Source organism: Cherax quadricarinatus, chromosome 5 (genome assembly GCF_038502225.1).
Source record: "Cherax quadricarinatus isolate ZL_2023a chromosome 5, ASM3850222v1, whole genome shotgun sequence".
In the NCBI taxonomy this organism is placed as follows: Eukaryota; Metazoa; Arthropoda; class Malacostraca; order Decapoda; family Parastacidae; genus Cherax; species Cherax quadricarinatus.
Window position 1 is genome coordinate 11,743,038 of NC_091296.1, and position 21,111 is coordinate 11,764,148.

The 21,111-nt window shown below is 39.6% G+C and overlaps 1 protein-coding gene across 13 annotated transcripts in view; it reads left to right on the forward strand.

Annotated features, from left to right (window-relative positions):
• The window catches only part of MEP-1, a 156,409-nt gene that overhangs the window by 96,680 nt on the left and 38,618 nt on the right, over nucleotides 1-21,111 (forward strand). For 12 of the 13 annotated variants that reach the window (XM_070100079.1, XM_053771162.2, XM_070100076.1 and 9 more), the window contains 3 exons: nucleotides 280-492; nucleotides 15,465-15,699; nucleotides 16,491-16,555. In XM_070100079.1, the coding sequence (XP_069956180.1) occupies nucleotides 280-492; nucleotides 15,465-15,699; nucleotides 16,491-16,555 (513 nt within the window). The remainder of the gene's footprint in view (nucleotides 1-279; nucleotides 493-15,464; nucleotides 15,700-16,490; nucleotides 16,556-21,111) is intronic. The other variant, XM_070100087.1, reaches the window with a different exon arrangement.

Here is a 21,111-nt window from a genome sequence, read left to right on the forward strand (position 1 = left end):
ATCTTAGATATTTTTGTTTATGCAGTAGTGACTGTTACCTCCACAAATGAAAACATTTTATTAAAAAGTAGGTACAAGGTTAGACTCCAAGAGTAAACTGTAAGTAACAGGTTATTACTTTGTATTAGCTTGCCAAAGATAATGCTGGGATGTTCAGCACAGTTTTAATTTTATTAAAAAGTTTTTTAACTAAACGAAGCATCTAGTAATTTCATAACAAATAAATCATTCCTAATTTGTCATACTATGCAAGAGTGAAATTTTAATCTTGTTCCTCAGGTAATATTATTTCACATGGAAGCAGAACACAACGTTCGTGGACGCTTGGAACGTGCCCCAGCATTTTTTCAGTGTTCCCTATGTCCATATGAAGATAACAACAAATCTAAAATGACAAGACATTCATTTTCTTGTAGCAAAAAGTACAAGCCAGAAAAGAACTGTGAACTGATAGATTGGGAGCCTCCAGCGAAGATTCCGAAGGTATTACATGTATGTTACATTTTTCTCACTGTTTGAATAGTAGTGTAGTTGCATCTGCATAACTGGTTTTAATTGTCTTGAAATTTCTTATGCAACCTCTCCTTATTTAACGATGGAGTTCCGTTCTTAAGACCACGTCGGTAAGTGAATTTGTCTGTAAGCAAGGAGCATACTATAATGGTAGTGGGTTTGTGTCAACCATCTTTGTTATTGTTTTAATGTTACCTTTGCACCACTTATAACACTGTGGCCACCAGGCCATGGTGCACTATGGCTTGGTGGCTGAAGCTCTCACTGCACACGGCGAGGGTCTGGGTTCGATTTCCAGTGACGGTAGAAACATTGGGCGTGTTTCTTTACACTGGTTGTCTATGTTCACCCATCAGTAAAATGGGTACCTGGGAATTAGCCAACTGGTGTGGGTTGCATCCTAAGACAAAACTGACCTAATTTGCCTAAAATGCTCTGCATAACAAGAGGCTTTCTATATAGTAGTATATGTCACTGACGTCTGCTAGGCCTGTATACCTTTTACGTGTACTTGTAGTAAATAAAGATATTCTTCTTTCTTTCAACGCACCAGCCGTATCCCACTGAGTGGGGTGGCCCGAAAGGAAAAACGAAAGTCTCTCCTTTTAAATTTAGTAATATATACAGAATGGGTTACTAGCCCCTTGCTCCTGGCATTTTAGTCGCCTCTTACGACACGCATGGCTTACGGAGGAAGAATTGTTTTCCACTTCCCCATGGAAAAAAGATTATTATTATTATTATTATTATATTATTATTCTTTCTTTCAACACACCGGCCGTATCCAACCGAGGCAGGGCGGCCCAAAAGGAAAAACGAAAGTTTCTCCTTTTACATTTAGTAATATACAGTGGACCCCCGGTTAACGATTTTAATCCGTGCAAGAGGGGTAATTGTTATGCGAAATAATCGTTATGTGAATGAATTTTCCCCATAAGAAATAATGGAAATAAAATTAATCCGTGCAAGACACCCAAAAGTATGAAAAAAAAAATTTTACCACATGAAATATACATTTTCCCACACACAAAGAGAAGGATACATGCACAATAGTAGAGTAGTACATGCACAGTATATATTGTGCATGTACTACTCTACTAAATGAAGAATAAATGACACTTACCTTTATTGAAGATGCAGCAATGACTGATGAGACACTGTGTCCTGGGAGTGCCTTTTCCTCCTGAGTACTGTAGGTCCTGTTTGGCATTTTCTTCCAGAACAGGCCTTATCACACTGTGTATGCCACTACGATTCTTAAATCTCTCAAACCAACCTTTGCTGGCTTTAAATTCACCAATATGAGCACTAGTTCCAGGCATTTTTCCCTGTTCACCTGGGTGTTAGTCGACTTGTGTGGGTTGCATCCTGGGAGATAAGATTAAGGACCCCAATGGAAATAAGTTAGACAGTCTTCGATGACACTGACTTTTTTGGGTTATCCTGGGTGGCAAATCCTCTGGGGTTAATTGTTTCTTGGTATTCTCAATAAGCCACACCAACAACGGTGCTACAGCAGCAGCAGCAGCTGACAGTGCAGCAGCAGCAGCAGCTGTACCACCAATAGTAGCGATGGTTGATTGGGGTTTATTATACAACCTGGCCAGCTCGGAGACATGCACTCCACTTTCATACTTATCAATGCTCTTTTTCTTCATCTCTATTGTAATTCTCACCCTTATTGCTGTAGGGTTGGCATTAGAAGCTTTCTTGGGGCCCATGGTCACTTATTTTCCAGAAAAAGCACCGAAAACACTGTAATAATACGAAATATTCCGATTGTATGCTTGGATGTTACCGCGGAGGCTGGCTGGTAAACAATGCCACCGGCGGAACATGTGAGCGCGTCTCGGAAGAAAATCGGTAAGCGGGTTTTTAAGCGGTATGTGAGGCAAAATTTTTGCAATTAAAGTAAGCGGTATGCGAAATAATCGCTATGTGATGCCATCGTTATGCGGGGGTCCACTGTATACAGGAGAAGGGGTTACTAGCCTCTTGTTCCTGGCATTTTAGTTGCCTCTTACGATACGCATTGCCTACGGAGGAAGAATTCTGTTCCACTTCCCCATGGAGGTAAGAGGAAATAAACAAGAATAAGAACTAGAAAGAAAATAGAAGAAAACCCAGAGGGGTGTGTATATATATGCTTGTACATGTATGTGTAGTGTGACCTAAGTGTAAGTAGAAGTAGCAAGATGTACCTGAAATCTTGCACGTGTATGAGACAGAATAAAAAGACACCAGCAATCCTACCATCACGTAAAACAATTACAGGCTTCTGTTTTACACTCACTTGGCTGGATGGTAGTACCTCCCTGGGTGGTTGCTGTCTACCAACCTACTACCTAGAATTATTATTGTTATTATTATTATTATTATTATTATTATTATTATTATTATTATTATTATTTATACAGTAGTGTACTGTATACAGCCTCTCCTCGGTTAACGATGGAGTTCCATTCCTAAGACCACGCTGGTAAACGAATTCGTCGCTAAGTGAGGAGCATACTATAATGGTAGGGGGTTTATGTCAATCATCTTTGATATTGTTTTGCCACCTTTGCACCATTTATAACATTTCTGGTTTATATTTTAATGTTTATACAGTAATGTACTGTATATTATAATGAACAGAGTAGAGGAAATCAGCTCTAATATACATTATTTAGGTATGCATGCTGGTCAGAGTGCCCATCGTAAGTCCGAGTCGCCGGTAAACGAGTGTCGCTAATTGAAGAGAGGCTGTAGTTATATTTACAGCTCCATCTAAAATTTTGTATTTTTTCATATATGCCTTTGTGCCTGTACGATTACCATAAAAATCTTGCTAGTTCAGAAATGCTTATCACATTAAATTAACTGCTAGTTCGTAATGTGGTTTTTGTATGGAACTGTTGATGAATGTCTAAATATTAGGAGTAAAGATTACATGTACATCAGCTAAAAAATTATACTTACTAATGTCTTGGGGAAAGAGTGCATTACCAGGTACTGGACACCATACACACAACAGTGCCAGAGGTAAAAAACAAACTTGGTGCCGGATACATTAGAAGTGGTGGGTCCTGGCAGGGTGTCACCATGGATTCTGCAAGGGGAAGCAGAAGCAATGTTAGAACTGCTGGCTATGATCTACAATAATATGTTAACAAACACGGGACAGTCCCCAGAGATCTGGAAGACAGTGAACATAGTATCTACATTTAAGAAAGTCAGTAGGCGTGAGGCATTGAACACAGACCAGTTTTGCTGGTATACAACCACCCAGGGAGGTACTACCTTTCTGCCAAGTGAATGTGAAACGAGAGCCTGTAATTGTTTTACATGATGGTAGGATTGCTGGTGTCTTTTGTCTGTCTCATAAATATGCAAGATTACAGGTATATCTTGCTTCTTCTACTTACACTTAGGTCACACAACACATACATGTACACGTTGGGAACCAAAGCAATCATAGTACTAGGGGGAGAGAGCACAACTTTGTAGTACCCACAGTCAGTGGCAAGGCTTCAAACACCTTTTATTGTACATCAATAAAGGAATGGAACAGACTGCCTGTACATGTCAAAGCCAGTCATAGCATGAACCAGTTCAGGAAGAGTGCCAAAAGGTGTCTGATGAATGTAGCTACAGAAAGGGAGGGGAATGATTTTCTATTTTTCAGCTAACATACTTGTAAATTTTACCTTGTTCCTAGTAATGACCCTCGTATTGTAGATAGTCTTAATGACCCTCGTGTAGTAGATAGTCTTTTTAGTATGATAATAAGATGTTATCTTCATTATAGAATAATAAGAAAATATTATAACCTTTATTTTTTTTTTTTTTCAACAAGTCGGCCGTCTCCCACCGAGGCAGGGTGACCCAAAAAAGAAAGAAAATCCCCAAAAAGAAAATACTTTCATCATCATTCAACACTTTCACCACACTCACACATTATCACTGCTTTTGCAGAGGTGCTCAGAATACAACAGTTTAGAAGCATATACGTATAAAGATACACAACATATCCCTCCAAACTGCCAATATCCCGAACCCCTCCTTTAAAGTGCAGGCATTGTACTTCCCATTTCCAGGACTCAAGTCCGACTATATGAAAATAACCGGTTTCCCTGAATTTTTTTTTTTTTTTTTTTCAACAAGTCTGCCGTTTCCCACCGAAATATTACCCTGCTCACACTCCAACAGATAGTCAGGTCCCAAGTATCATTCGTCTCCATTCACTCCTATCTAACACGCTCATGCACGCTTGCTGGAAGTCCAAGCCCCTTGCCCACAAAACCTCCTTTACCCCCTCTTTCCAACCCTTTCGAGGACGACCCCTACCCCTCCTTCCTTCCCCTATAGATTTATGTGCTTTCCATGTCATTCTACTTTGATCCATTCTCTCTTAATGACCAAACCACCTCAACAACCCCTCTTCTGCCCTCTGACTTATGCTTTTATTAACTCCACACCTTCTCCTAATTTCCACACTCCGAATTTTCTGCATAATATTTACACCACACATTGCCCTTAGACAGGACATCTCCACTGCCTCCAACCGTCTCCTCGCTGCTGCATTTACCACCCAAGCTTTACATCCATATAAGAGTGTTGGTACTACTATACTTTCATACATTCCCTTCTTTGCCTCCATAGATAACGTTTTTTGACTCCACATATACCTCAACACACCACTCACCTTTTTTCCCTCATCAATTCTATGATTAACCTCATCCTTCATAAACCCATCCGCCAACACGTCAACTCCCAAGTATCTGAAAACATTCACTTCTTCCATACTCCTCCTCCCCAATTTGATATCCAATTTTTCTTTATCTAAATCATTTGATACCCTCATCACCTTACTCTTTTCTATGTTCACTTTCAATTTTCTACCTTTACACACATTCTCAAACTCATCCACTAACCTTTGCAATTTTTCTTTAGAATCTCCCATAAGCACAGTATCATCAGCAAAAAGTAACTGTGTCAGTTCCCATTTTGAATCTAGCATTTACTTCTTTTACAACCCCATCTATAAATATATTAAACAACCATGGTGACATTGCACATCCCTGTCTAAGACCTACTTTTACCGGGAAGTAATCTCCCTCTCTTCTACACACCCTAACCTGAGCCTCACTATCCCCATAAAAGCTCTTTACAGCATTTAGTAACTTACCACCTATTCCATATACTTGCAACATCTGCCACATTGCTCCTCTATCCACTCTATTATATGCCTTTTCTAAATCCATAAATGCAATAAAAACTTCCCTACCTTTATCTAAATACTGTTCACATATATGCTTCAATGTAAACACTTGATCTACACATCCCCTACCCACTCTGAAGCCTCCCTGCTCAACCACAATCCTACATTCTGTCTTACCTCTAATTCTTTCAATTATAACCCTACTGTATACTTTTCCTGGTATACTCAGTAAACTTATTCCTCTATAATTTTTACAATCTCTTTTGTCCCCTTTCCCTTTATATAAAGGGACTATACATGCTCTCCGCCAATCCCTAGGTACCTTCTCCTCTTTCATACATTTATTAAACAAAAGTACCAACCACTCCAACACTGTATCCCCCCCCTGCTTTTAACATTTCTGTCATGATCCCATCAGTTCCAGCTGCTTTACCCCCTTTCATTCTACGTAATGCCTCACGTACCTTTATATTAAAATAATAAGGTAAAAGGACCCCAGTGGAAATAAGTCACTGTCTGACTTTTTTGGGTTATCCTAGGTTCTCTACACATATGCTGCTATGTATGATAATTCTATGTAACTGTATTTGTGTATACCCGAATAAACTAACTAACTTACTTTCTTACACATTTATTTATACACACTCATCTGAGTTTTCTTTGATTTTATCTTAATAGTTCTTGTTCTTATTACTTTTCCTTTTATATCCATGGGGAAGTGGAATAAGAATCTTTCCTCCATAAGCCATGAGTGTTGTAAAAGTCAACTAAAATGCCAGGAACAATGGGCTAGTAACCCCTTTTCCTGTAATAATTACTAAAAAGAAGAAGAAGAAAATTGTCAAAGTGGGATGTCTGAATGTGAGTGGATGTTGTGTGACTGATAAGAAAGAGATGATTGTGGATGCTGTGAATGAGAAGAAGCTGGATGTCCTGGCTTTCAGTGAAACAAAGCTGAAGGGGGTGGGAGGTGGGATTAGGTCAAGGGCTTCAAATAGAGTTAGGGGTAAAGAAGGAGTAGCAATAATGTTGAAGGATAAGTTATGGCAGGAAAAGAGGGAGTATAAATGTATTAATTCAAGGATTATGTGGAGTTAAAGGTTGCATGTGAAAAAAAACCACGTTGCATGTGAAAAGTGGGTTATAGTAAGCATATATGCATCTGGAGAAGAGAGAAGTATAGAGAGAGAGAGGTTTTGGGAATTGTTGAGCGAGTGTTTGGGGAGTTTTGAACCAAGTGTGAGAGTATTTGTGGTTGGGGATTTCAATGCTAAAGTGGGTAAAAATGTTGTGGAGGGAGTAGTAGGTAAATTTGGGGTGCCAGGGGTAAATGAAAATGGGGAGCCTTTAATTGAGCTGTGTGTAGAAAGAGGTTTGGTAATAAATAATTCATATTTTATGAAAAAGAGGATAAATAAATATACAAGGTATGATAGAGCACATAATGAAAGTAGTTTGTTAAATTATGGATTGGTGGATAAAAGGTTGATGGGTAGGGTCCAGGATGTACATGTTTATAGAGCGGCAGCTGATATATCGGATCATTATTTAGTTGTAGCTACAGTTAGAGTAAGAGGTAGATGGGACAAAAGAAAAATGGCAACAACAAGTAAGAGAAAGGTGAAAGTGTATAAACTAAGAGAGGAAGAAGTTCAGGGGAGATATAAGCAACTATTGGCAGAAAGGGGGGCTAGTGCAAGTATGAGTAGTGGGGGGGTTGAAGAGGGTTGGAATAGTTTTAAAAATGCAGTACAGTGGTCCCTCGATAATCGTAGGGCCCGAGAGTCGTACTTTTCAGAAATCATAGCGATATTTTCGTGAAAACATGGGCTCGCTAATTGCAGATTGACTCGCGAATAGTAGTATGTCCGGGACAGGTACACACAGCCCCGAGCCGCCTCTCACACTATTCCCAGCCAGTGTGCCATTGTTTATCAATGGGTGAGGATGATCCCACGAGTTCATACGATACATTTCATAATATTCCATTTGTTTTAGTGTTTGCATCTGCTAAATAAGTCACCATGGCTCCAAAGAAAGCTTCTAGTGCCAGCCCTTTGGTAAAGAATGTGAGAAACACACATAATTTAAGAAAAAGTTTGTAGAAAAATATGAAGGTGGTGGTGGAAGCAGTTGTGATAGTGGTTGATGGTGGTAGAAGGTGGTAGTGATGGTGGTAGCAGTTGTAATAGTGGTTGAAGTTGGTAGCATTGTAATAGTGGTAGAAGATGGTAGTGATGGTGGTAGCATTTGTAATAGTGGTAGAAGGTGGTAGCATTGTAATAGTGGTAGAAGGTGTTAGTGATGGTGGTAGTAGTTGTAATAGTGGTAGAAGGTGGTAGTGATGGTGGTAGCAGTTGTAATAGTGGTAGAAGGTGGTAGTGATGGTGGTAGAGGGTATCTTCTTCAGTGATTCAGCAATTCTACCAACTCCTCCAATGTTGTTGGAGTTATATAGGGCTACAGAAAACACTGCCGCCTCAGCTGCTGCTTCACCACCATTATGGACGGCTTACTCTCAGTGGCCCTTATATACCCAACAACAACACAACACAACACCTCTCGTGACATACATAATGACTTATTTTATTCATTCTAGAGTATATTCCATGTTTCTATGTTAATAATATTGTTTATGTCATATTAGTTGAATTGTGATAGATAAATAAGCTGTAGAGTTGATATTACTGTCATATTCTCCAACAATAAACTTGCCATCCCTCCCTCACACAAACAAGTCTCCAATAAGAACTTATCTAGGTTTGGGGTAGGAGCACTGGCCAATGCAGTGGAGGGAGCTGTTAGGTCTTTAAACTAGGAATAGTTAGCGGGAAAACAGTGAAGTCCCAGTGTAGTAATATGAGTACTAGGAAAACTAGTAATAGGCAAAACGAGGTGGATATTGGAAAGCCAGTGGCACTAGGTGACAAGGACAGTAATAGGTTTAGTGGAATAACAGAAAGGAGCAGGAAGGGTAAAGAGAAAGGAGGGTCCTTAAATATATATTACACAAATAGTCGTAGTGCTAGGAATAAGATGGGCAAGTTGAGACTAGTTGCTAGTGCAGGTAACATCGATGCATTTGCCTTAACTGAGACGTGGTTCAGTACGAAAAACCGGGACACGCCTGCTGAATGTCACATACAAGGATTTAAATTGTTCCAAGTAGACAGAAGTATCGGGAAGGGGGGTGGGGTGGCACTGTATGTCCGAGATCGCTTGAACTGTTGCATAAAAACGGGTATTAAGTCTGAAGTAACACACACAGAGTCTGTTTGGATAGAATTTTCAGAGGGACATGAAAAATTGATTTTAGGTGTGATATACCCTCCCCCAAACTTAGATAGGGACCAAGGGAGACTACTATGGGAGGAAATTGTTAAGGCCACAAGGCATGATAATGTAGTAATTCTAGGAGACTTTAACTTTAGTCATATTGATTGGAATTTCTTGACTGGGAATTTAGAATCAAACGACTTCTTAGAAGTAGTTCAGGATTGTTTTTTGAAGCGGTTTATGATACAGCCTACAAGGGGAAATAACCTTCTTGACTTGGTTTTGGCAACCAAGGAAACTCTTGTTTATAATTTAGAAATTACAGAGAAACTCGGCACAAGCGATCACAAATCAATTACCTTTAGCATTGAATGGAAGTATGATAGTTGGGATAATTCAGTACTGGTCCCAGATTTTCGCTTAGCAGATTACAATGGGCTTAGAGAACACTTATCATCTGTGGACTGGGGTAACGAAGAGAGCTATCAGTATGACAGTTTTCTTAATGCAATACATGCTGCGCAAAGGACATTTATCCCATATAAGGAAATTAGATTGAATAGAAATGACCCCAGATGGATGAATAATAGGCTCAGATATCTTTTAGGACAGAAAAAAGGAATTTATAGGCACATCAAAAGAGGTGAGGGTCATCTTATGAATCAGTATATTGACATTAAGAGGGACGTTAAATAGGGGATAAGCAAAGCTAAATGGGACTATGAAATTAAAATTGCTAGGGATTCTAAAACTAACCCAAAAAGTTTTTTCCAGGTTTATAGAACAAAAGTTAGAGATAAGATAGGTCCCCTTAAAAATAACTCGGGGCATCTCACTGACAAGGAGAATGAAATGTGCTCTATTCTTAATAATTATTTTCTCTCGGTTTTCACTCAGGAAGACACTAACAATATCCCAGTAATTAATTTTTATAGTGGGCATGATGATGATAAATTATGCAATATCACAGTCACTACCGAATTGGTTATCAAACAAATAGACCGGTTAAAGCAAAATAAATCCCCGGGCCCTGAGGAACTTTTTTCAAGGGTTCTTAAAGAGTGTAAAATGGAATTTTGTGAACCATTGACAAATATTTTTAATATTTCTCTTCAAACAGGTGTAGTGTCTGATATGTGGAAGATGGCTAATGTAATTCCTATTTTTAAAGCAGGGGACAAGTCGTTACTGTCAAATTACCTCCCAATAAGCCTAACCTCAATTGTAGTTGCACTTGTGTCCTTTTACTTTACAAATTACTAGAGTCAATTATAGCTGATAATATAAGGAGCCATCTGGATAAGCACAGCTTGATTAATGATACTCAGCATGGATTCACAAGGGGCCGTTCCTGCCTAACTAATTTATTAACCTTCTTCAGTAAAGCTTTTGAGGCCGTTGATCATGATAAAGAATACGATATTTTTATTTAGATTTTAGTAAGGTTTTTGATAGAGTACTGCACCATAGACTGTTAAAGAAAGTGGCAGCTCATGGCATTGGGGGAAAAGTGCTCTCGTGGATCGAGTCATGGCTCACAGACAGGAAGCAGTGTGTGTCCATAAATGGGGTTAAATCCGAGTGGGGATCTGTAACAAGTGGCGTTCAACTGTTCCAATCATCAACTACCCTATTTCCAAACCAATACTTTCCCATGTCCTTTCTAAATCTAAACTTATCTAACTTAAATCCATTACTGCGGGTTCTCTCTTGGAGAGATATCCTCAAGACCTTATTAATATCCCCTTTATTAATACCTAACTTCCACTTATACACTTTGATCAGGTCTCCCCTCATTCTTCTTCTAACAAGTGAATGTAACTTAAGAGTCTTCAATCTTTTTTCATAAGGAAGATTTCTAATGCTATGTATTAATTTAGTCATCCTACGCTGAATGTTTTCTAACGAATTTATATCCATTCTGTAATATGGAGACCAGAATTGAGCTGCATAATCTAGGTGAGGCCTTACTAATGATGTATAAAGCTGCAGTATGACCTCTGGACTTCTGTTGCTTACACTTCTCGATATAAATCCCAGTAATCTATTTGCCTTATTACGTACGCTTAGGCATTGCTGTCTTGGTTTAAGGTTGCTGCTCACCATAACCCCCAAGTCCTTTTCGCAATCTGTATGGCTAAGTTCTACATCATTTAACTTATAAGTGCTAGGGTTATGGACACTCCCGAGCTTCAGAACCTTGCATTTATCTACATTGAACTGCATCTGCCACTTTTCTGACCAAGAATAGAGTTTGTTTAAATCCTCCTGAAGTTCCCTAACATCTACGTTTGAATCAATTATCCTACCTATCTTTGTGTCATTGGCGAATTTGCTCATATCACTAGTAATTCCCTCATCAAGATCATTGATATATATTATAAACAACAACGGGCCCAAGACTGATCCTTGTGGAACGCCACTTGTTACTGATCCCCAGTTGGATTTAACCCCATTTATAGACGCTCTCTGCTTCCTGTCTGTGAGCCATGACTCGATCCACGAGAGCACTTTTCCCCCAATGCCATGAGCTGCCGCTTTCTTTAACAGTCTTTGGTGCGGAACTCTATCAAAAGCCTTACTAAAATCTAAGTAAATAATATCAAATTCTTTATCATGGTCAACAGCCTCATAAGCTTTACTGAGGAAAGTTAATAAATTAGTTAGACAGGACCGGCCTCTTGTGAATCCATGCTGAGTATCATTAATCAAGCTATGCTTATCGAGATGGCTTCTTATAATCTCAGCTATAATTGATTCTCGTAATTTGCCTACAATTGAGGTCAGGCTTATTGGGCGGTAATTTGATGGCAATGACTTGTCCCCTGCTTTAAAAATAGGAATTACATTAGCCATCTTCCACATGAATGGTTCGCAGAACCGACATGTTGATAAATTAGACACAGGTGCAACTCTTGGGTATCTTTATTAAGGAAACGTTTTGCCACACAGTGGCTTCATCAGTCCATACACAGGAGAAACTTGAACAGGAGGAGAATGAGGTAATCAGTACTTCAACCTTGAGTCGATGTGGTCAGTCCATCAGTCTTGAATAGAATACGTCATATGAGCAGAGAAGCAGCTTATAAACCGTAGGCAGGAGAGGTGCAGCAGTTGTAGGTGGTGTCACATTTGCCCATTGTGGAAGTAGGTCGTGCCCAAGGGTTAGGCAAGCGAAGAATTCCCAAGTATTAAGATCCCAAGAAGTTGCAGTGTCTGACAGGATTGTAGATGAATGGTTCACAGAACCGACACGTTGATAAATTAGACACGTGCAACAATGTAGGTTTGCAGATGAGCAAGGAGGTTTTAGAGTGGGTAGGGGATGTGTAGATCAAGTGTTTACATTGAAGCGCATATGTGAACAGTATTTAGATAAGGCATATGATAGAGTGGATAAGGGACCAATGTGGCAGATGTTGCAAGTATATGAAATAGGTAGTAATTTACTAATTGCTGTATAGTTTTTTTTTTGAGGATAGTGAGGCTCAGGTTAGGGTGTGTAGAAGAGAGGGAGAATACTTCCCAGTAAAAGTAGGTCTTAGTCAGGGATGTGTAATGTCACCATGGTTGTTTAATATATTTATAGATGGGGTTGTAAAAAAAGTAAATGCTAGGGTGTTGGGGAGAGAGGTGGGATTAAATTATGGGGAATTAAATACAAAATGGGAATTGACACAGTTACTTTTTGCTTATGATACTGTGCTCATGGGAGATTCTAAAGAAAAATTGCAAAGAGTGTGTAAAGGTAGAAAGTTGAAAGTGAACATAGATAAGAGTAAGGTGATGAGGCTATCAAATGATTTAGATAAAGAAAAATTGGATATCAAATTGGGGAGGAGGAGTATGGAAGAAGTGAATGTTTTCAGATACTTGGGAGTTGACGTGTCAGCGGATGGATGTATGAAGGATGAGGTTAATCATAGAATTGATGAAGGAAAAAAGGTGAGTGGTGCATTGAGGTATATGTGGAGACAAAAAAACGTTATCTATGGAGGCAAAGAAGGGAATGTATGAAAGTATAGTGGTACCAACACTCATATATGGGTGTGAAGAATGGGTTGTAAATGCTGCAGTGAGGACGACGTTGGAGGTGGTGAAGATGTCCTGTCTAAGGACAATGTGTGGTGTAAATATTATGCAGAGAATTTGGGGTGTGGAAATTAGGAAAAGGTGTGGAGTTAATAAAAGTATTAGAGGGCTGAAGAGAGGTTGTTGAGAAAGTTTGGTCATTTAGAGAGAATGAATCAAAGTAGAATGAAATGGAGAGTGTATAAATCTGTAGGGGAAGGAAGGCGGGGTAGGGGTCGTCCTCAAAAAGGTTGGAGGGAGGGGGTAAAGAAGTTTTTGTGGGTGAGGGGCTTGGACTTCCAGCAAGCATGCATGAGTGTTTTAGATAGGAGTGAATGGAGATGAATGGTATTTGGGACCTGACGAGCTGTTGGAATCGGAGCAGGGTAATATTTAGTGAAGGAATTCAGGGAAACCGGTTATTTTTATATAGCCGGACTTGAGTACTGGAAATGGGAAGTACAATGCCTGCACTTTAATGGAGGAGTTTGGGATATTGGCAGTTTGGAGGGATATGTTGTGTATCTTTATACATATATTCTTCTAAACTGTTGTGTTCTGAGCACCTCTGCAAAAACAGTGATTATTTATGAATGAGGTGAAAGTGTTGAATGAAGATGAAAGTATTTTCTTTTTGGGGATTTCCTTTTTTGGGTCATCCTGCCTCGGTGGGAGTTGGCTAACTTGTTAAAATAAAAAAAATGTACATTATGTAAGGTAATGGAGAGGATAGTCAGCAGGAGAGTGATAGAGTACTTGGAGAGAAGTGGCTTCATAAACAACAACCAGCATGTAGTTCAGAGATAACAGGTCTTACCTTACCAACATTTTACAATTCTATGACCAAGTAAGGGAAGTGAGACAAATCGTAGAGTGTAAGAAGGCATTTGATACTGTACCCCACACGAGACTTGAGGGCAAAAACTTCAGAAGCATCCAGGAATAGCTGGGAACATACTCCACTGGAACAAGGAATACATTACAGAAACGGAGCAGAGAGTGATTGTCTAGGGAGAGATGTCAGAATAGGGAAGAGTGACAAGTGGTGTACCACAAAGATCAGTATTAGGACCAGTGCTGTTTCTGGTGAATGGGTGAGGGGCTTGGACTTCCAACAAGCGTGCGTGAGCATGTTAGATAGGAGTGAATGGAGACAAATGGTATTTGGGACCTGACAAGCTGTTGGAGTGTGAGCAGGGTAATATTTAGTGTAGGGATTCAGGGAAACCAGTTATTTTATTTAGCTGGACTTGAGTCCTGGAAATGGGAAGTACAATGCCTGCACTCTAAAGGAGGGGTTTGGGATATTGGCAGTTTGGAGGGATATGTTGTGTATTTTTATATGTATATACTTCTAAGCTGTTGTATTCTGAGCACCTCTGCAAAAAGAGTGATTATGTGTGAGTGAGGTGAAAGTGTTGAATGATGATGAAAGTATTTTCTTTTTGGGATTTTTTCTTTTTTGGGTCACCCTGCCTCGGTGAGAGACAGCCGACTTGTTAAAAAAAAAAAAAATCTGTTTAAAGATGTAAAACTAATGGGACTATTAACAGACGAGGATGGGGAAATGCTTCAAAAGAATTTTGACAAACTCCAGGGTTGCTCAGATAAGTGACTGCTTAAAATTAGCCTCAGTGAATGCAAGCATATGAAGATTGGAAAAGGGGCCAAAAGACCGGACATAAAGTATAGACTCGGGGGACATCGACTGTAAACTTCTTTCAAAGTGAAGGACCTGAGAGTAGTCATAGTGCCTACCATATCACCAGAGGCTCACATCAACTAAATAATCTCTAGTCGTTGCTGCCTTGCCAGTTTGACAGTGGCCTTCAGGAATTTCAACAGTGTTACTCAGGGTGCTTTTTACAATATGCCAGGCTCATCTTGGGAGTATACAACACCAATATGGCACCCACACCTGAAAAAGCAAGTTAAGAAACTGGAAAACGTGGAAAGTATGGAATGAGACTAGTTCCAGAGCTAAGGGGTATGAGCTATGACGAAAGGCTAAAAAAAGTTGAATGCAACAACCCTGGAGGACAGAAGGATCAGGGAAGACTTTATTTTTTTTAACACTCCAGCTGTCTTCACCAACGCCAGTGACCTGAAACAGAAAACACTCTCACCAGTCACTCCATCACTGTCTTACCAGAGGTGCACCGATATTATAGTTTAAAAACTTCAGATATCTTCACCCCTTTCTTCAGAGAGCAGGCACTGTACTTCTCCAGGACTCAAGTCCAGCTAACCGGTTTTCCTGAATCCCCTCATCAATGTTACCTTACTCGCACTCCAACAGCTCAGCAAGTCCCAAAAACCATTTGCCTCCACACCTATCAAACATACTCACACACGCCTGATGGGTGCCATTAAAATAAAATATTTTTCATATTTCCCACAGATTCATCGTGGCCGGCCCAACACTTTAGGTAAGGCCTTTGAGCCAGTGAAGATGCCCAACCTATTACCGAAAAACTTGGCAGGAATGAACATAAGTATACAATCTGCAGTTGCTTCAAATCTTTTGTCATCGGCAAACGCAGCATCACTAGCAGCAGGACGGGGGCGAGGTAGACCTGTGGGTTCATACAAGAACACAGGGCCCTTGCCCACCCAAGGTCGAGGAGGTACAACAGGTGTGTGTTTACTCCATAGTGTTCTCTCCATATTGCCATGTCCAGCATTTAGTGAAAAATTGGTAGAAGCCCTTAAAATAAAGACAGTTATTTCTACTTGCATCCATTAAGCTAATGTGTCATTCTGTTTGACATATTTGTTTAAAACATTTCTTCTTATTGTTAAAATTTTTATTTAAACTTGATTCTTGTTAGCCCCTAGTTTGGATCTTCCTGAGGAACTCTGTTTGTTTCTAATTACTATAGTTTAAAATAGTTTCTGAAGTACAGTATAACCACATTACAATAAGGTGTTTTAAAAACCAACTTGGTTCACAGATAAGCAGCTTGGGAATTATACAATATTTCCCTTTCATTGAGTTTGTGATAGGCAACATTTTTTTCTTCGTGGCCCTCATCCATAATTTTTTTTTTAATAAAATATTGCATAGGATTTTTGGAGGTTGATGAAAAAATTAGCAGATGACCAGTTGAAACTGCCTTTGTTGTGAGACATGCCCATTTTACTTCCCTTCATTAATCCATCCTGTCCTCTTGCCAAATGAAAGTTTCATTTATAAGTGTAGGTGCTTATGTTAGGTATTTTTAATGTAGGAGAGTGTAAACCAATGTATCTAAATAGGTTATGATTAAGATTGTGAAGGTTGACGGTTAAGGTACTTTAGTCCTTGTTTAGTACCATTTGACATAATTTGTAAGCATAGTTATTTGTGTGTCCCTTTCGTGTTATGATGCAGCTAATACAGGATCTTTGTTGTACACGTCTTGTGGCACGACGATGACGACTACAGCAAACTTGGTGCAGCAAGTATCTGGCAGTACACAACAGTTCACCCTTGGTAACCAGATGTTCCATGTAAGTATGGCATTTGTTTTAATTTGTTGACATGCAGATAGATATATCCCAGTGTAATAATTGATTGTTTCTTGTTGGTCTTCAAAAATCATTGATAGACAAGTGAACCCTTACTATCGATGAACCCTGTAAATCCAGTAACTGCTAATATATACTCTACCATTAAATGCTGTCCGTATACTGTAATTGCTCTTTCTTAAAATTCGTCCCTATTTTTTCTTAAAAGTGGGCATATCTGTTTCATTACTGCAAACATTTCATTAATATTGCCATTCATGAAAATGTGTGTTAACAAAGAAACTTGGTAGTGGGAATGTTCAGTAAGTATATTTTGGGTACAGTCCTGTGGTTTATGTTCACCTTAAGGCTGGTGAGCTAAGCCAGTACAAAATAGACACTGCCAGGAAATTTACTTTTTTTCATTTCCTGAAGAGACTTCAGTAAAAATGTGATACACTGTAATCAAAATCAGTGAATCTGCTGTGCCACAGATATGTAGGAATGTCTGTACTGAACATTTACCACAAATTTTGTTGGGAAAGCATCATACATACAAAACAGCATGTAAAAACCAGTGAAATTGCATAATATAGTATAAAATGTTACTTTGTTAACATGATTTGAGGTTAATCTTGGTTTCTAGGAGACTTGTTTTAATCATTATCATTTTAACTGTGATGAATTTTTTAGGGGTACAAAATTTTGGTATTAATGTTAATCATATCAGTACAGTAGGATCCCCTCTGTATCCACTGATTCATTATCTGCTGTTTCAGTTATCCAAGTTTTATTGTGGCCTAAAAATACCTCTTAATTTTGCATAATAATGGCCTCTAAGTGCAAAAGTAGAGAAGCTGGCAGTTCTTCAAAGCCTAAGAGAAACCATGAAGTGCTTCCCATCACTGAAAAGTGATAATTCCCCACTTTTTTTTTTTTCAACAAACCAGCCGTATCCCACCAAGGCAGGGTGGACCAAAAAGAAAAAAAAAGTTTCTCTTTTTAAATTTAGTAATTTATACAAGAGAAGGGGTTACTAGCCCCTTGCCCCCGGCATTTGTCACCTCTTACAACACGCATGGCTTACGGAGGAAGAATTCTGTTCCACTTCCCCATGGAGATAAGAGGAAATAAACAAGAACAAGAACTAGAAAGAAAATAGCAGAAAACCCAGAGGGGTGTGTCTATATATGCTTGTACATGTATGCGTAGCGTGACCTAAGTGTAAGTAGAAGCAGCAAGACGTACCTGAAATCTTGCATGTTTATGAGACAGAAGAAAGGACACCAGCAATCCTACCATCATGTAAAACAATTACATGAGCGGTTGCTGTTTACCAAGCTACTATCTGAAATTCCCCACTTATTGTTCATAATTTATTAATTCAGCTTTAAAATAGGTGTGTGTAGGATGAACAAGGATGCTTTAGAATGGGTAGGGGATGTGTAGATCAAGTGTTTACATTGAAGATGTAATTGAACATTATTTAGATTAAGGTAGGGATATTTTCATTGCATTTATGGATTTAGAAAAGGCATATGGTAGGATGGATAAGGGACCAATGTTGCAGATGTTGCAAGTGTATGGAATAGGTAGTAAGTTACTAAATGCTGTAAAGAGTTTTTGTGAGGATGGTGAAGCTCAGATTAGGGTGTGTAGGAGAGAGGGAGATTACTTTCCAGTAAAAGTAGATCTTAGACAAGGGTGTGTAATGTCACCATGGATGTTTGACATATTTATAGATGGAGTTGTAAAAGAAGTAACTGCTAGGGTGTTGGAGAGAGAGGGAGATTAAATTATTGGGAATCAAATACAAATGGGAGTTGTCACAGTTACATTTTGCTGATGATACTGTGCTTTTGGGAGATTCTAAAGAGAAGTTGCAAAGGTTAGTGGACAAGTTTGGGAGGGTGTGTAAAGAAAGTTGAAAGTGAACGTAGATAAGAGTAAGGTGATGAGGACATCAAACTAGTTACGTAAAGAAAAATTAGATATCACATTGGAGGGAGGAAGTATGAAAGAAGTGAATGTGTTATGATATTTGGGAGTAGATTTGTCAGCAGATGGGTTTATGAAGGACGAGGTTAACCATAGAATTGATGAGGGAAAAAAGGTAGTGTGGTGCATTGAGGTATCTGTGGAGACAAAAAAGGTTATCCTTGAAAGTAAAGAAGGGAATGTATGAAAGTATAGTAGTACCAACACTCTTATATGGGTGCGAAGCATGCGTTGTGAATGCTGCAGTGAGGAGGAGGCTGGAGGCAGTGGAGATGCCATGTCTAAGGGCAATGTATGGTGTAAATATTATGCAGAGAATTCCTAGTGTGGAAATTAAAAGGTGGTATGGAGTTACTAAAAGTATTATTCAGAGGGCTGAAGAAGGGTTTTTGAGGTGGTTTGGTCATTTAGAGAGGATGGAGGAAAATAGAATGACTTTGAGGGTCTATAAATCTGTAGTGCAGGGGAGGAGGGGGTAGGGGTCATCCTAGGAAAGGATGGAGGGAGGGGGAAAAAGAGGTTTTGTGTTCAAGGGGCTTGGACATGCAGCGTGCATGTGTGAGCGTGTTAGATAGGAGTTAATGGATACAAAATGTTTTTGGGACATGACGAGCTGTTGGAGTGTGAGCAGGGTAATATTTTGTGAAGGGATTCAGGGAAACTGGTTAGCCGGACTTGAGTCCTGGAGGTGGGAAGTACAGTGCTTACACTGTAGGGGGTTTGAGATAGTAACTGTTTGGAGTGACATCTAAACTGTCATATCTGGCCACCTCTGCAAAATGTGATTGTGTGATTGATTGTGAAAGTGTTTCTTTCTTTTTGGGGTCACCCTGCCTCAGTGGGAGACAGCTGGCGTGTTGAAAAAATAAAGTATTGGACTTACGTAAATAGGGTTTGCTGCTATCTGCAGTGTCAGTATCGACAACAGGTCTTTGGAATGTATCCCCTGCTGATATGGGGGGTCCTCCTGTATTTAACCTTTTGACTGTCGGTATCGTATGTATGTCTTACAAGCCAGTGTTTTTGATGTATTAATATGCCAAAATTCTAGCAGCTTCAAATCAAGCTGGAGAAAGCTGGTAGGCTGGTGTGCGCAGCATAAAATAAATCCTACAGCACGCAGTGCATAATGAAGAAAAAAAATTGACCATGTTTTTGGATTAAAACGCCTACTTTGAGGTGTATTTTCGTATAATATTTATGGTAGGGAAGCTGTGATTGTGTGTATAGGGCAAGGAGGACTAACATCTTGTTGGAGTGAGGAAGACCCAGTTGTGAGTGTGAGGGAAGTTCGTGAGGCAGTGGGTAGAATGAAAGGGGGTAAGGCAGCTGGGATTGATGGGATAAAGATAGAAATATTAAAAGCAGGCGGGGATATAGTTTTGGAGTGGTTGGTGATATTATTTAATAAATGTATGGAAGAGGGTAAGGTACCTAGGGATTGGCAGAGAGCATGCATAGTTCCTTTGTATAAAGGCAAAGGGGACAAAAGAGAGTGAAGAAAAATTAAAGGGGAATAAGTCTGTTGAGTATACCTGGTAAGTGTATGGTAGAGTTATTATTGAAAGAATTAAGAATAAGACAGAGAGTAGGATAGCAGATGAACAAGGAGGCTTTAGGAAAAGTAAAGGAGGATGTAGACCAAGTGTTTACAGTGAAACATATAGGTAAACAGTATTTAGATAAGGCTAAAGAGGTTTTTGTGGCATTTATGGATTTGGAAAAGGCGTATGACAGGGTGGCAGATGTTGCAGGTGCATGGTATAGGAGTAGGTTACTGAAAGCAGTGAAGAGTTTTTACGAGGATACCGAGGCTCAGGTTTGAGCATGTAGGAGAGAGGGAGATTATTATTATTATTATTATCACACTGGCCGATTCCCACCAAGGCAGGGTGGCCCGAAAAAGAAAAACTTTCACCATCATTCACTCCATCACTGTCTTGCCAGAAGGGTGCTTTACACTTCAGTTTTTAAACTGCAACATTAACACCCCTCCTTCAGAGTGCAGGCACTGTACTTCCCATCTCCAGGACTCAAGTCCGGCCTGCTGGTTTCCCTGAATCCCTTCATAAATGTTACTTTGCTCACACTCCAACAGCACGTCAAGTATTAAAAACCATTTGTCTCCATTCACTCCTATCAAACACGCTCACGCATGCCTGCTGGAAGTCCAAGCCCCTCGCACACAAAACCTCCTTTACCCCCTCCCTCCAACCCTTCCTAGGCCGACCCCTACCCCGCCTTCCTTCCACTACAGACTGATACACTCTTGAAGTCATTCTGTTTCGCTCCATTCTCTCTACATGTCCGAACCACCTCAACAACCCTTCCTCAGCCCTCTGGACAACAGTTTTGGTAATCCCGCACCTCCTCCTAACTTCCAAACTACGAATTCTCTGCATTATATTCACACCACACATTGCCCTCAGACATGACATCTCCACTGCCTCCAGCCTTCTCCTCGCTGCAACATTCATCACCCACGCTTCACACCCATATAAGAGCGTTGGTAAAACTATACTCTCATACATTCCCCTCTTTGCCTCCAAGGACAAAGTTCT